Below are 17,073 nucleotides of genomic sequence, written 5' to 3'. Positions count from 1 at the left end.
CAGGGGGGGCGGGGCCAGGCAGCCAGCAGCGCAGCGCCGGGCATCATGGGGGGGGGGCGTTTGGCCCGGTTGGAGCGCCCGCCGGCCCATGCGCAGGTCCACCGGCCAGCCGCGCCCTCCCCCCCAGGATGCCCGCAGCGAAGGAAGAGGGGACCGGGACTGGGGGGGGAGGCGGCGCAGCGCTCCGCGCTGCTTGGGGCAGCGTGATTTGTAGAGCCGCCCCTGCTTCCAGGACAGATGAGACCTGAATGACTAATGTAAAAAACAGAGAAAAAGCTTTTTAAAAAATCAGGCTTCCTTATAAACATCATGAGAAACAAGAGGAGGGCTGAAATCAGAGTTTAGATAAGTCCTTTGCATATCATTTCTTTGGGAGATTTTCATACTGGAGCAGGTTTGAAAAAAGAGAACATATGGAAATAAATATAAAGTACTTGACCAGTGTTTTTCTGTATTGCTTTTGTTGCTGGGATTGGTTTTAGTCCTTTCTCCCAGCCTTGCTTCTCCTTTTTAATCCTGCAGTGAAACCAATATCTGTGTTTATGACTTAAGTCTGTTGTCCTGGGTATTGTTGTAATGTCACAAATTCAGCATTATGACTTCACTGCAGGATCAAATGGAAGCAGGAAACTGACTGTGACGAAGCAAACTTATTCAAGTACAAGTAGTGTTGATAATCGGCACACAGGAAACAAACAGTAACATGGGTAAGCTCTATGTTTAAGTCCTGTATTAGAAATTTTCTTTCCCTAAGCAACACCTTTAAATATTAGATCAATGCTTGGTGGTCTAAGTTTACTTTTAAACTTAAATATATTTTAGATTGTATTTGTTAACAATAACAAAGTTACAATAAATGTATATACTTAGAGAAATAGTTTAAAAGAGAATTTCTCACTTTACATTTTTTGCTTACCTGGATGATGGTCACTAATCCTCACAGTACAAAAAATGCAGTTCCCTACATTTTTAGGAATTGGTGTCATTTATTGTTATTACAGTAAGAGAGGTACACATGGTACTTAACCTGTAATTAAGGTAGTTTCCTAACATGGCTGGTTAAAATGGAAGGTCTTGAGCCTGCAAAGAGTAGTCCCATTGAAGATAGTAGGGACTACTCACGTATATATAGTTAAACATATGCATAAGTCTTTGCACAATCACAGTCTAAATTAGATAACATTATGGATCACAATAACCAAGGTATTGGGAAAGGGGCAGGGCATAAGAGGTCAGCAGTTGCAACAGTGAAAGATCACGAGCTCTGCTTATTAATATGTATTCAGATTGTTTGTTAGTGGCATGTTGGTCTTGGTTTCATTTAGTTTTTTGTAGTTCTTCAATAGCAGTTGCAAAAAAAATACACTCAATTAATTTACTTAAGAGGCAGACTAGCTTGTCATGAGCCAATTTCAGGATTCTTTTTCTTAAGTGTCTTCAAAAAGAAGGGGGTCAGTCCTTTGCTTTGGATTTTAACTTAGTTTGGATTTTGACTTAATTTGGAGTTGTGTTTTCAGAGGGCTTTCTCTGGATGGAATTCATAGGTTCTTCTATATTGGTTAATCTTTACAAAGTATGTATTTTAGAATTGGATGAGCAGTGGGGAGAATTTGCCAAATATGTGTGGGGAAAGGAAGGAGTAGAGAGAAGAATTTTTAATTCTGGAATAATTGGGTGCATAAAGAAAAGCTGCTTCCGAGGAAGCTTCAGCTTTCATATGAAGCACTCATTCAGCATATTGCTATTCTGTAGGACTCTTTAACCTTGTCAGTTTGCATGGATCATATTTTCCTACATATGGTATCTTCCCTCCAGTGTGTAGTAAGTCTTTTCAGATGGCTGATCATTCCACTTGTATTTTCCCTACCCCATTGCATTTTCTCTTGTGTGTTTTGAGGAGTGCATTGCAAAACTAGTTTTGAAAAGCCAGTAACAGGCCCTGATAATGCAGCCATTAACTCCAGGGGGTATACTATGGAGAATATTACAGACTTGGACCCATAATGGTTATTGCAATGTCTTCGAAGATATGTATCAGACTAAAAAAACCCAGGCTGCTTATTCATCTGTCTCCAAAATGTCCATAAATTTCTGGAGTTTCCTGCAAAATCTTTGTAACCACCCCTGCTTGACATATTGCCTTTCTGTAATGCAAAGTAATAAGCAATGCTGATTTATCAACAAAAACCAAAGAAGGCTGAGGCCAGTTGTCTTGCTTTGGACAGAAATTTACAGATGAAATTAGTCAGTGTCCTCTCTGATTATACTGTGTTGTGCTATGAAGTAGAGAATCATTGCATGCCAGTTAAGATGCCAGTGGATGAGACTTTGATGAGTTGTTGTTGAATTATGATGTGGTAAATTGGATTTCCCAAGGTTACAAGATCATACTCTTTTTATATTAAGGTGGACCTGTATCCTATACTAGACAAGGGGTTGAAAAAATAAGCGTATTAGGTTAGCTTCTGCTACTGTGGGCGGCGTGGGCGGGGGATTATTCAGTTGCATTCACATTTAGATTCTTTTAGTGTCAAAGTTTCTAGTCAAAGAACAGAGCTATTATAATCCTAGCTGGTCCTGTTGGCCAAATTTAATTTCCATTTCTAGTGAAAAATGGCCACACCTGAACTCATCAGACTCCTAGTTTTATTACGGGTGGCCATACAGAGCCAGGCATTTCTGTATCCTTCGAATTTAGAATGTTTCTCACAGCATGACATCAGGAACTCAGATTGTTGTATTCAGCATATAAACAGAATTATCTTTATTTTTATGGGTGTGTATAAGGATCCTGATGCAATTTAGAACTTTATTTGGAAGAGGAGGGTTGTTGTGAATCATATGTGATTGAAATCATTAGAACCCTTTTACTTTTCTCAAACATAAATTTGTTTTTCTACATTTCTCTGAAGTGTGTCTCCAGACATCTTTCTTCAGTGTATCAGTTTTGGCTTTTCATAAGCAAATAACAGCATAATAGTTGTATATTCATTAATGCTCAGAACTCTGCAGTGCTTACTGATCTTTTTAATGCTCATAAATTAATAATAAACTAGTCATCTTAGTCTTTTTAAAATGTTTACTTTTGACTTGTGTTTTGGTTGGTTTCAAATGTATCTGTTACATGTATCAAAAATGTAACAAATCTGTGCATGTAAACTTTGTTTTTCAAATATGAAGCTATTCATGCTTGATTTTTTTTGTAAAAAAAAAACAAAAAAAACCCTTCACCCTAAAACAGTATTCAGTATTTTGTCTAATACTTATTATATCAAAGTAAATCTGTGCCAAACTCCTAGATGACTGATCCTTATTTAGTGGCAAATAATAAAATTTCATCTAATGAGAAACTTTTTTTTTTAAGTACACTATTATATTAAAACGTACTTATAATCTAACACAGTCAGTTTTCTAAGCCATTCAGAATACAGCTATTCAATAGCAGTACACGGAAAAAAATTGATACTACTATTCCCTATTTCACGAGACAGACATTGCAATCTGCATCAGTCATTTGATATGATAGACATAGCCGTTAAAATAAGATGTTTCCATAGTATAAATGTCTCATTATTTATTTGAAAATTAATGTCTATTTTGCTCCTGCATTTGTTTTTGATAAAGCCTTTGGCTCTGCAATTTATCATCTACTTGTCATACTCCTTTGTCGCAATCTCTGACTATTTTAAACTTTTAAAATACACATCTGATACTGTATTAAAGAAATGTTTTACACTGACAGCCCACAATGGTACTTGGTTAATTTCAGCAACCTCTGTTATCCTTTTTATATGTTTAGATAGTTATATTGGCTTCATGCCAAACTCAGGCCTAGTGTTAAGCAGGTACGCCTTCATTAAGTTCAAATCAATTTCATTTGTGTTTTTCTATTGAAGTATTCTTATACATGCTTTTTAAATTATAGCTATGTCATCTACATACCACAGACATGGGTGTGTTCTAAATTAAATAGATGCTCTTGTTTTGTTTTTAAATGGTTATTAATTTTTATTGTAATTACAATTTTAAATGCCTAACTTGAGAGGGCAAATCGGAGGAACATTTTTAACTTTAGATTGTTGTTGTTGGAGTGAAATATTAACTGTGACCTTAGTAAAAATGTCAGTTTTATGGAATTAAAAAATACAGTTTTCCTTGAGTTGAAATCCATTTATTGTATTGTATATTTTCAGATTGTTTCTTGTCATAGAGTATGTAAATGGGGGAGATCTCATGTTTCATATGCAACGGCAAAGAAAACTTCCTGAAGAACATGCAAGGTATTTTACTAATGCATTAATAAATGTGATAATTCTCTTATAGTAGCACAACATAAAATAGTTTATCTTAAATGACAGCAAGAGAATATAAAAATTTCAAGGGAAATTGCTGTAGGTGATTTGGAAATTTAAAAAAAAAAAAAAGCATTTGATAATAGGAACAACTAATTGTCATTGCTTTTATATTTGATTAACAGTTCTCTGAAGTGCATTGCTGATGTAGGGTTTAAGTGTTTTGGTGAACATAGTTAAGGGAGTTTTATACAGAACCTAATAAAAAGTACTGTCTTGCAAGTGTTGGCATTACAGACACATGTCTTGCCTCTACATTAGAATAGTTGATGTAGATTTTACCAGCTCAGAAATTCAGTTCTGATACCCAGTATTTGAGTTTTACAGCTTCAGAGAAATGTTGGATGGTATGATGGGGGAAAAAAATCTCTTCTATATCAAATTGAAAAAAAGTTACTTGCTATAAGTCTTTAGCTTTGTAGATAGTGGCTATTTTTTTTTAATTATTTGTATTTCGATTGTAACAGCTACTTTTGAATGAATTTAGGGGTTTTGTTGTTTTTATCCTCTCCATGGTGAGAAGCTCTGGGACTCTGTTAGCTTTTCCTTTTTACTTTGTTCCTTTGGTTTCAAAAACTGTCATTGGATTTTTCAAGTTATGCCAACTTTTGTGTAATTCTTCTAGTAATGAATATGGCTCTTCTTTTTTCCTATTTAAGATTTTATGCTGCTGAAATTTGTATTGCTCTGAACTTCCTACACGAGAGAGGAATAATCTACAGAGATTTAAAACTAGACAATGTTCTGCTAGATGCAGAGGGTCATATCAAGTTAACAGATTATGGCATGTGCAAGGTAAGGTTCTCCTCTGATTTTCTCTCTTTACTTATAATTCTACTGTGAATCTGTATATTTTAATATGGTTGTGTCAAATAGTCTTGTTGAATCAAATTCTACAGCCAGCAACACCCCGGTAAATCTGAGACATGAAGTTTGCCTAGATTAATGTAAGTGTAACTGATTCTAGAATTTAGTCTTAAACTGCAGTTCTGCTCTGAAAGATTACTTCTGAAAAATGGCATCACATTACTCAACAAATCTATTTCTATGTACTCCAAGTCATACTGCTCAATTTGTGGACAAAAATAAAGTTCTTACTATTTTTGTCCTGTTAGACCGGCAGATTCAACACAGCTATGAGTGCTGAATTCTGTTCCTTCACATGTATTACCAACAAGAACTGTTAACTAAATTCAGTCCCAGGACCAGATATGGCCAGGCTGTTTTTACATCCATATAATTTCATTGAAGAAAATGAATTGTAACTTGCCTTTATTTTAGAATAATCACATTCTATTACAGTGCTTTGGGAGCCAGAGTCACAAGGGGTTCCATAGTTAGATAGTAATTGATTCTTGACCCTTTGACTAAGATGAAGTGTAAGGACAGGTTATACCAGAGAGGCAGCTATGAGAATGAAACCCTGCCTCATGTCCTGTGCAGCTATAAGCCTCATTCCAGAGCATGGCCACTTCACCACAATGTTGTGCATAATAGGTTTGTTAAGGCAATTTCAGCATCTGAGAGAATGGTTTTCGTTAACTCTTCTATTCCGGACTTCAATTGCCAGCTAAGATGGATGTTGTGATCACTGACAAGGAACCAGAAGTGAGTTATCCCTGTGATGGGTCTCTGGGTTCCCCTCCAGGATGCCACTTGGAACTGGGGTACCACTGAGCTCACCTGACTCACCAGCCTGGGCTCCCTTTCACACTGTGGTGCTGTGATAAGTTGCCAAGCTCTCCACACTTGCTCTTTCACCAGCACACACACGGATAAGATCACACCCCGCTGCAGCTTCACACACAGATGCTGAGATCAGCTCTGCATGGGAAGGCTCAGCTAAGGCACCCCCACCCCGAGTGTAAACCCAAAATTATACTGTCTTGCACTGTACAGGGAAATGTACAGCATAAGCTCATAAAATTTGCTCCCTCCCTCAATGTGAGGAGAGAGAGAGAGAAATGCAACAGCTTTCTGCCCCAAGTTACAATTTTCACAAACACTGCTGCTAGACAGAGCACGTTTATTAACCTCAAAAGATAGATGTTAAGTGATTATACATGATAGCGAACAGATGAAAGCAGATTAGTAATAAACAAAACCACAAACAGTTTAACATAGTAGATAGGTAGGATATGAATTAGCAAATTCTCACCCTGAGTGATAAACAGGCTGGCAGATTCTTAAGGCACAAGTTGCCTTGGCTTTCTCAGGTTTTCACACACAGGCTAAAAATCCCTCTAGCCTGGGACCATCACTTCCCACAGTTCAGTCCTTGCCCCTCAAGTGGTTCCAGGTGTATTGTTGTAGGGAGAGTGAGGTACCATCATGATGTCATTGTCTCCCTTTTATATATTCTTCCCACTTGCTGGAAAGCTCTTTTGCAGTGACCTGGGTCAACCAGTTCCCATTGTGTAGAGCTATCTCTGAGAGGTTTCTGTTGTACACAGTTCCTGGGGTAATTCTTGTGCTTGTGTGCATTTCCTCAATAAGCCATTAACATTGGTGGCCTTTTTACTGTTGTACCTGAAAGGATCCTTGTGGGTGATTTCAACCTCACAACATGTTTCAGTAACACATACATAGCCTAACTTCACCTGTGATGATCACACATACAATCCAATGAGATATTAATGTCTAGTAGATCAAGGTTTTTAGATTGAAACCTCACAAGGCATACTCTGTACAAAACGAATCCTAATTACATGACAGTGGTGAATATTGGGGTGCCAGGGTGTCACAGTCCCCTTCGAGAATCGGGTTGCTGCCTTCATTGAGACACAGGAATGGAAAATAGAGAAATAGGCACACACACCCCGGCTGGTACCTTGAGAGAACGGGGATACTCCACTGCCATTCACACACTGATCATCAGAGGACTGAGTATCTGGGACCACAAGAATGAGACTGTTTTCAGGACTTTAAGGTGCTTAGACACTACTCCAGGCTGATAGAGTAGTTGATAGTTTCAGATACCACTATATTGAACACGTTACTGGACACTCCCAATCTGAGGATAAGATCCAGACCACCAACTGAGAAGCGACAAGACTGAAGGATTCTTTGAACTGATTTAACTAACTAGTGTACCTTCTTTTTCTATGTTACATGCTTAACCACTAATCTTCATCTGTATTTTCTGCTGCAGGCAATTGTCAGCTCATATCGCTTTTCTCTCTCTTCATTTGCAATCCATGGTTATAATGTTGTTTTTGACAAGCATGAACTGATATAGCACGGGTATTTATAATGTGTATTCAAGAATTTGTGTTCTGTAACTTTAAATATTCTCTAATAAAAGTTTTAATTTGTTTCATATCTGATATGACCTCTATTAGGAGACCCTGCACTTCTAGGGGGATGGCCTTGATGAATTAATACAATAGGTCTTTTCCATCTCTGATTTTCATGATCCTGTATATTTGAATTGTATTAGCCCTTTTCAATGACTGATTGGAAGTCTCCAATACTTTAGTGTTGGCACTGGAACTTTTTAGCACTTGTGACAGGGTCAGGCCAGATGGCTACAAGAGAATGGTCGAAGGTAGATACATTAGTTCCCGGTTAAGCAGGTCTCTTTTTTCCCTGGGTAAGATAACAGAGACTATTCCTGAACACTCAGGAACTTTCTAGAACTAATTAAGGCAGGCAGGCTAATTAGGACACCTGTAGCCAATTGGGAAGTTACTAGAATTAATTAAGGCTAATCAGGACACCTGGTATAAAAAGGCTCTCACTCCAGTTAGTGAGGTGTGCGTAAGGAGCTGGGAGTGAGAGGACGTGCTGCTGGAGGACTGAGGGGTACAAGCATTAACAGACATCAGGAGGAAGGTCCTGTGGTGAGGACAAAGAAGGTGTTGGGAGGAGACCATGGGGAAGTAGCCCAGGGAATTGTAGCTGTCGTGTAGCTGTTCCAGAAGGCACTCTAGACAGCTGCAGTCCACAGGGCCCTGGGCTGGAATCCAGGGTAGAGGGCGGGTCCAAGTTCCCCCCAAAACCTTCCAACTCCTGATCCAACACAGGAAGATCTCTGAGGCTAGCAAAATCTGCCAATAAGCGCAGGACCCACCAAGGTAGAGGAGGAACTTTATCACTCACCAAATAGCACTTTAGAAAGCACTACATAAATTTTGATCAAATGCAACCTGTACCTGAAGAGAAACTGAGGCAGGCAAATACAGCCCTACAGAAGGTTATTTGTAGCCTGATTTTAAAATGAATTGTGTTTTAAATAAATGTCCAAGCAGATATTAAGAAGCTCAAGTAAATTAATGAACTATGGAGATCAAACTGCTCAGGGGGCTTGTAATGGGATATTACCTCTTTGGGTTGCTACTTTGACACACACTAATACTTGCTGACAGTTGTTGTCTCCAAGTTATTTGTTGGCCCATGTGAAATGAGATGAGGGTTTCAGTCTAGCTTGTGATGGACTGCCAAGTCCCCAAAACTAGCACCACAACTAGCACCCTTTTTGTCAATTTCAGAGGGTCCAGTGATTGAATGGAACAAATTAACTGAGCTACCTTCTCAGTCTTACCAGGGGTTACTCCAGTTCACTATGCACATTAGCAGTGGGGCACTGTGGAGGAGATTGCCTTGTCACTGCTTGTGATATACCTCTTCAAGGGATAACTAGGACTCTTATCTGATGTGTTGCACCAGCACTAAATTCACAACCTGGAGTTAAAAGGCAGCAATTGAAAAAAATTATGAATTGTTTTCATCTTTAAAAATAACAAATAAACACCTCCCCAAGCTCCCAGAAATGAGACACACTGAATGAATAGAAGATTGTTGGGGGCGGAATAGATCTGGACAAGGAAAAGTCTGGAGATAAATGTGAGGGATGGACAGGCAGTAGAAACAGAATATACTGTTTGAGCAGTATATTCTAAAGTCTTGAGGTCTTTCTGAGTGTAGCCTTCATTGATTTGAGATCTACCATACCATTCTCCCACTAGAAGGGAAAACCTATAGTGGCAGCAGGCCATAAAAGAGACTCAGTTTGGGAGTAAGAATCATTCAAGAAATATGTTTGCTGATGATATTTTAAAGAAAGTCACACCAATGAATTGGTGGAAGTCACTTAAGCACTTGGATTCAGAGACTGTTGAAGTGATAATCTCACTTTTAACAGCAGTAGCTTCTTCTGCTGGTGTAGAAAGAATATTTTCTTCTTTTGGACTAATTCATTCCAAATTGAGAAATCGTTTGGGACTTGAAAAAGCAGAAAAGCTTGTTTTTCTTTTCCGGATTATGAACAAACTGGAAAATGAAGGTGAAGACGACTGAGTTAGCTGCAGAAGCCAATATTTTAAGTTTGTCATGTTGACCTGGCTGGCATAGTCGATTTAATTTTTTGTGTTTTTTCTTAAATATTTCATTTAATTATTTTAGTTAAAAACAGTTTTAACAAAAACAAACCTAATTTAAAAAAACTTGAATCTTTAACTAAATTCAAAAATTCATATGCTTGTTTTGTTAAAATATTATATGTTTGCTGTTGAAAAAAAATCCAGAATACATAACGTTGTTGTTTTAATGAAATGAAACAATTGAAATGTCTGTCTGGTGGGAGTCTCCTCCTAATACAGTCTGGCAAGAAAATCCTCCAAATATTAATGATTAACCTGTTGAATTGGAGGTAGTTCACCTCCCAATGACTTCATACATATCTGCTTCAGTTACCTTTGGTAAATGAAATAACCAAACAATCATTCATTTTCTGATATAGCTGTAAAATTAGTCTGAAAAGTTTTCAAAATAAATCACTGTTTAAAAATGTATAGTGTGTACCTTCTAAAAATGAAACCGAAATCTACATCTATCAGAGTTGTGAAGAATATGTATTAAGGTTATAACAACCAATGAGAATGCACTTTTATGTAGAAATCCATGATTAAATTGAGTCGTCCTGACTGGTGATTTCAATCAAATCCACCCTGGTAACGTCACACACACCCACCACGATGAAGGGCTGTAAAAAAATGTATAAGTTTACCTTGAATGGTAGGAGTTTTGGGGAGGAGTCTTATCACTACCTTGACCCCTGGAATCCCGTTGGTATATGGAGGCATCTTAGACTCCTGGTTTGAAATACTTACAAAAGCTTGATTGAAGGGAACTTGCTGCAGGTAGAATTTAACTTTCAAAAGATGAATTGGTTTATTCCAATAGGAAGGATTGGGCCCTGGTGACACTACAAGCACTTTCTGTGGAACGCCAAATTACATTGCACCAGAGATCCTAAGAGGAGAAGAATATGGTGAGTTGGTGCATAAACTTGTAACCGTTTAATTACAGTGAATCACTAATTAAAGTTCCGATTTACAGGGCATAAGAGTACATTTTTAATTAAGCTTACATGTTTTTACTCTGTTATGTACTGGCAAGATGTGTTATCTTGGCACTGTTAATTGAAGTCTCACTCTCTTATGGACCATTATGGCCCAGCTACAAGTTCCTGAACAAATTCTTTTCTAATTTTTCTCCCAAAGTGCTCTATTAAGGGCTATTCCTGTGAGGCACTGAGCCCTGCTGCTAATGGTTTCAGTGGGAGTTGAGGATTCTCAGCTCTCTGCGGAATCAGGTCCTTAATCTCCATCGATGATGCAATAAATGTCATTGTAACATTATCCTAGAACCCAGGAAAATGTGCTCTTTAAATGCTTATAGGGTTCAGTGTGGACTGGTGGGCTCTTGGTGTCCTGATGTTTGAGATGATGGCAGGAAGATCTCCATTTGATATAATAACTGACAATCCAGACATGAACACTGAAGATTACCTCTTCCAAGGTATATTTAAGTTTTCGTTGTTGTTGTTTTTGAGTTTCAATTTTTTTTCTTGAATCCCTTTGAAGGAAGAACAAAACACTAAATAATGAAAATTAGCAGCCACTTTTTACATACTGTGGGTGCCTTCTCTCTTCCTTTTAATTTCCTACACAGCAAAGATTTGAGAGAGGGCTCAGTAGTTCCCATCATCTCGTGACTGCCAGTGATATTAACGTAGATAAGCAGGGCTGTGGTATTTCTAATTCAACATCCAAGGAACTTAATTTTCTGGGACAAAAAACTAGGACTCAGAGTTAGACAAAGTCCAATCTGAAAGAGACTAACGGTATGTCTAGACTGCAGCTGGCCGCATGCTTCAAGCCTGAGAAGGCAGACACAGGCTAGCTCTGCTAAAAATAGCAGTGTGCATGTTGCGGCATGGGCGGCAACTCCGACTAGCCACCTGAGCTCGGACCCCGGTAGGCAGGTGGATCCAGGTTCAGGTGCCTATCCTGAGCCATCACCCCTGCCACAACATCCACACAGCTCTTATTAGCAGGGTAATTTGAGAGGAGCTACTTACTATGTGTTGGTCTTCCTGGGCTGGGAGGCATGCTCCCGGTAGGGTGACCAGACAGCAAATGTGAAAAATCAGGATGGGGGTTGGGGGTAATAGGAGTCTATATAAGAAAAAGACCCAAAAATCGGGACTGTCCCTATAAAATTGGGACATCTGGTCACCCTAGCTCCCAGCTATAGTGTAGACTTACTCAGTGAGATCCACAGTTCAGAAGTAGCCACTGAAAATTAGGTTTAGAAATTTGGAGTTGAATCTGTGTATGTGCCCTCTTTGAATTGCAGTTCAAGAACATAAATCCATCATTATATTCAAGAAAGACATCATTCACATTACTCTTATACTCTGGGATACTTTTCTTTTTCACCCTAGTTCTTTGGTACATATGTTTATATTCTTTGTTGGTCTTTCATTTTGTTACATTCAAAGTAAGTTTATATAATAATGTATTGCGCACTATGGCAGATGTGCTTCTAGAACTTGCTAGTTGCTTCCTACAGTGTGTTACACCCCAAGAGTACTGACCTATACATTTATTCCATGTAAAACAGTTAATCCGATAAATACAATATAAGCCTTGTTAATAGTATTAGACTTGATGGTGGTCTCTAGAGAGCTGACTGGTCACGTGCAGCTGGCTTACCTTGGTGCCAGTCAAGAAAAACAGAACAGGTGGGAGGGAGAGATGAAATGAAGACACAGTAGACAGCCTGACTGACTTTCTTCAGAAAGGGCAAAACAATCATTGTACCAAAGGCTTTTAACAATACTTCAGTGCTATTTCTTCCACTAAACCAACTGCTGGAATTGCCACAAGGATGTTAAGTTATCAGTAGGGACAGAAGGTGGTCATGAAAGGATGGGGAGTCAGTGCATGAGACAGTATCTCTGCTAGGTTGTGTCCAGAGTATGAAATGGTTTTTGAAAACTATATTATATGAAGGCATTGAGGGAACTTTCTGGGCACCAACCATATCTACCTGTAGTTTTTGCTCCAGATAACTTTTTCTGTTTCCTTATGGTGATTTCATGGTAGCAGTATCATAAGTTACTTCAATAGCAACTGGTTTGCATGGGTAACAGTGTGCCCATTATTCTAATCACAGGTAGCAGTGCGCACAACCATATCAAGTACAGGAGCAATGCTGAAAGTGCTTGATTGGTAAAGAGTGAAATTCAAAGATGTATGTGAATAGTCTGAGAGAAAGAAGAGAGGGTTGGAAGGAATTTTCCCCCAGGTCAGACAGGCGGTGACCTTAGGGTTTCTGTCTTCTTCTGCAACATGGGGCCTGGGTCACTCACCAGAATTCTCTGGGTATATCTCACTTAATAAAATTTCCTGCCATTGCAGAGACCTCAGACATTGGTGCACAAAGATCCCTCCTGTTCTATGCCTGAGGCATATAATAGTTTAGTCTTCTGTGGATTTGGTGTGCAGATGCTAGTTGGTGCTTGTGGCCTGTGATATGCAGTTCTGGCCTTAAACTCTGACTCATTCTGAAATACCTCCTAGTGACCAATCTGAGTGCCAGCGTGAGCAGTCTCAGACACTGTTGTGTACTCTTTAAAGTGCATAACTAGTCTCCAAACTACTCCTTGAGGGGGAATACTGTATAGTGAAGGAAGAGGGTGGCTTGTAATGACACAATGGGGAAATCCCCACAACCTCTGGTCCAGTGTAGTATTTCCTCAATTGTTTAAAAATGTGAGATCACATTTATATAACCCCTTGATCAGGACTTTAAGGAGATGAAAAGCCTTTATACAATGTGTTTATCAGTATGACAGATGGGATGAAAGAAACGATGCATGAGACTAAGAATTTTCAGAAAGTCTTTAAATGTCACTGCTACCATAGCACTTTTCATGTGAAGATTCCGAGATACAGACATTAACTGGGTAAGCCTTGCAAAGTTAGAGAAAAGTAAATGCTCATTTGACGGTTGTGGAAGCAGGAACTAAATGTTGAAGTGACTTGCCCCCATGGTCACTAATGTGTCAGTGACAAAATCAGGAATAGTACTCAGGAGCCTTGACTCTTAATCCCCTGCTCTAACCACTGGACACATTGCCTCCAGCTTTTTGAAAACAAATGAATACTCTGGTTTTCTCTTCTGAGTTATGTCATTAAAAGTCCATTTTATAATACTTTTAGAAAAGATATTAACCAGAGACAATGGTATGACTTTAAAAAAAAAAATGTAAAGCCTGGCAAATTTTGCAGTAATAACTTAAATAGTTGCCATATTAGCACATTGTCCAGGCAGTAATACGAATAAAAAAGTTTTTATTAAAATATAATAGAGCGCAAAACAGTTTGCTTTTTTCTTTTCTTTTTTTTTTTTTTTTTTTTTACTTGTAACAGTTATCCTTGAAAAGCCAATCCGGATTCCAAGATTTCTCTCTGTCAAGGCCTCTCATGTCTTAAAAGGATTTTTAAACAAGGTAAGTTTTACAACACTTTGTTATTTATATAAGTTCAATAGCTCAGAGCTTCATGATATAAAAAAAAATTAAATAAAAACATAGAGGTGTATCTCCTTTCTGTAAAGAAATTTTATAAAATCAGGACATATAGCTTCCAAATGCAATCTTTTAAATTGCTAATTTTTTGTGTGAAAATTTCATAGCATGGAACTTCGTTTGAAAACCTACTAGCATGTTGGTTACTTAGTGAAATGGTATTTTATAATGAAACTGAGTACAAAACCTAAAATAATTAATTATTGGTTTGTGCTTGCAAACAATTATTAAATGAGTAGCCCTTACTAATACAAGCAGACAAAGTGAAGTCAATGGAACTATTATCTGCGCCAGTAGGGAAAACAGCACATTTACTAAGTAAAATCAGAATTTTTATATCACGAGAAATGCTGTAAAATAAAACGTCTAAAATGAATTTTCAAACCCATGAAGTTTAGAAAACTAGATTGCCTTAATGTATTTTACCAATAGTTTATATACTGCTCCCTATCCTCGTATAATCTACATGGGTCAGTGAAAAACTGGACAATTTGTCATGCTAGAACAATAAAAAAGAAGTATAAAGAAACACAATCTCGATTGTGTTTTCTCTTGTCTTCCACAGGATCCCAAAGAAAGGCTTGGCTGCCAGCCAGAGACAGGATTTTCTGATATCAAGTCTCATACGTTTTTCCGCAGCATAGACTGGGATCTGGTAAAAATAATTTATTCTACTTAAGTATGTTAAATAGAAGCATGTTCCTTCAATGTTTTAATTACTGTGTGCATGAACCTATCATGGTAAACACTCTGCTAATAAATACTCTCTTCAAAAATACAGTTGCTCATAACTGAAAGAATACATCAAACCTCTAAAAGTATTCATGTAAAATTATCTTCGGTGTCATCAGTTTAGGTTTGTCGTGAATGTAAAAATATTGGAAACTAGATTTATTTCATGGTCAAAAACATGACTTGTTACCAAATATTAAGTGTAGTTTCACTCATGGTCTTTACTTTAAAAATGTGAGGTTAAATTTTTAGTAAAAAGACAACCGTGATATTAGGTAGAAAATAACAACAAAAACACATGATTTAAACCATAATAAAGCCTTGGGGCCAATTAATTCCCTGAGTTCTATTGGTAGGTGGTGCAGAACTTGTGCTGCAGCCCCTGTCGTTGAAAAGTCCACCTGGTGCATTACAAGGACCTCTCTCTCCAAGAAATACTGTCAGAGCCGTAACAAAGAATTTTTGCGCCCGAGGCTCTTCGGCAGCAATTCAGCAGCGGGTCCCTGAGTCTCTGTCGGAGGGAAGGACCTGCTGCCGCCACTTCATTCATTCTTCGGCGGCAACTCCTTGAGTCCCTCTTGGAGAGAAGGACCTGCCGCCGAAGAATGAATGAAGTGGCAGTGGCAATTCGGCGGCAAGTCCTTCCGTCCAACAGGGACTCAGGGACTTGCTGCTGAATTCCCGCCGAAGAAGCGGCGGCGGTAGAGCTGCCACCGAAGCACCACCGATCGCGGTAGGGTTGTGCCCCTCCGCTTTGCACGCCCGAGGCAAGTGCCTCACTTGCCTCGCCCTTGTTACGGCCCTGAGTACCAGGGTTAGAATTTGTCTGGGAGAGCCACAAAATGGGTAAGGTATGTCAGGATGGGGTGGGGTCAGAACATAGAGAACATATGCTGATTCAGCAGAGACCTTCTGCTTGTGGAACCCTGCTTTTAATTTAAAGCTGCTGCTACCTGGCGGTTTCCAATAGAGGAGGTGGCAACTGCTGCCAACATGTACAGATTACAACCTATTGTTCTTGATGGTTTGAAGCAAGCCCTCTCTAACTTTTGTCTAACTCCTATATTTAATTATGTATTAGGAAGGTCTGATTCCTGGGAGGCAAAATATCATAAGCAAGTCTCGAGTAGTGCTAAATGTAATGGGGACTTTGGAGGAAGTAGTACCCTGGTATTCTGTTCTAGGGGGGGAATACTAGAGTGAAGCTGTTATTAATGTATGCTGTATTTAGCATAAGAATGGCCATACTGGGTCAGATCAAAGGTCCATCTAGCCCAGTATCCTGTACAACAGTAGCCAATGCCAGGTGCTTTAGAAGGAATGAACAAAACAAGTAATCAAGTGATCCATTTATATATATGGCATGTGACCAGGGGCAGCTCCAGGCACCAGCGCAGCAAGCGCGTGCCTGGGGCGGCAAGCCACGGGGGGGCGGCCTGCTGGTCGCTGTGAGGGCAGAAGTCAGGCTGCCTTCGGTGGCATGCCTGCGGGAGGTCTGCCGGTCTCGTGGCTTCGGCAGTAATTCGGCGGGGTACGCCAAAGGCGCAGAACCGGTGGACCTCCCGCAGGCATGCCACCGAAAGCCGCCTGACTGCCGTGCTTGGGGCGGCAAAATACATAGAGCCGCCCCTGCATCTGACAGACATATAAGAAGGCACTTTCCCTACAGTTTACAATATAAGGCCCCAGTCATACAAAACCTTACGTATGTGACCCTTACTTACCTGAATAGCCCCACTGATTTAAATTGGGCTGCTAATGTTTGTAGAATAAGGCCTTTAAAAGACAAAATGACCTGAGGAAGAGATGTGGCTTGAATGCAGTATGATTGAGTAGTTGTGTTTTGCTTGCTTGCTGGTTACTTTAAAGCTTTACATTTTGTTTTGTTACTCCTTGCTCTTAGGGTTGTTTTTGGTCCATAGTGTGGGATAAGATGTACTTTCGTTTCAGCGGGATTTGCAAGAAGGTGCATGCAGTGTTTAAAAGTTATGATCAGTTTAACTGTCAGTTTATCTAGAAGAATACCAGTCACTTCTTGATTATGTTCACCACTATCATCACGAAATCATCATTAAAAACTATTATCTGCTACACTAACTACTTTATGGC

General features: G+C 39.1%; 1 protein-coding gene across 8 annotated transcripts in view; it reads left to right on the top strand.

The window, feature by feature from the left end:
• Positions 1-17,073, top strand: part of PRKCZ (protein kinase C zeta) — a 141,296-nt gene that overhangs the window by 99,016 nt on the left and 25,207 nt on the right. For all 8 annotated transcript variants that reach the window (XR_005590377.1, XM_039509143.1, XM_039509142.1 and 5 more), the window contains 6 exons: positions 4,194-4,280; positions 5,012-5,147; positions 10,536-10,623; positions 11,034-11,153; positions 14,075-14,154; positions 14,798-14,887. Coding sequence is in view for 7 of the 8 variants with exons in the window: in XM_039509143.1 (XP_039365077.1) it covers positions 4,194-4,280; positions 5,012-5,147; positions 10,536-10,623; positions 11,034-11,153; positions 14,075-14,154; positions 14,798-14,887 (601 nt within the window). In the remaining variant the exon portion in view is untranslated. The remainder of the gene's footprint in view (positions 1-4,193; positions 4,281-5,011; positions 5,148-10,535; positions 10,624-11,033; positions 11,154-14,074; positions 14,155-14,797; positions 14,888-17,073) is intronic.

Source organism: Mauremys reevesii, linkage group 21 (assembly GCF_016161935.1).
Source record: "Mauremys reevesii isolate NIE-2019 linkage group 21, ASM1616193v1, whole genome shotgun sequence".
Taxonomy (NCBI): domain Eukaryota; kingdom Metazoa; phylum Chordata; order Testudines; family Geoemydidae; genus Mauremys; species Mauremys reevesii.
Note: the sequence above shows the minus strand (reverse complement) of the source record. Positions and strands in the feature narration are given on the sequence as shown.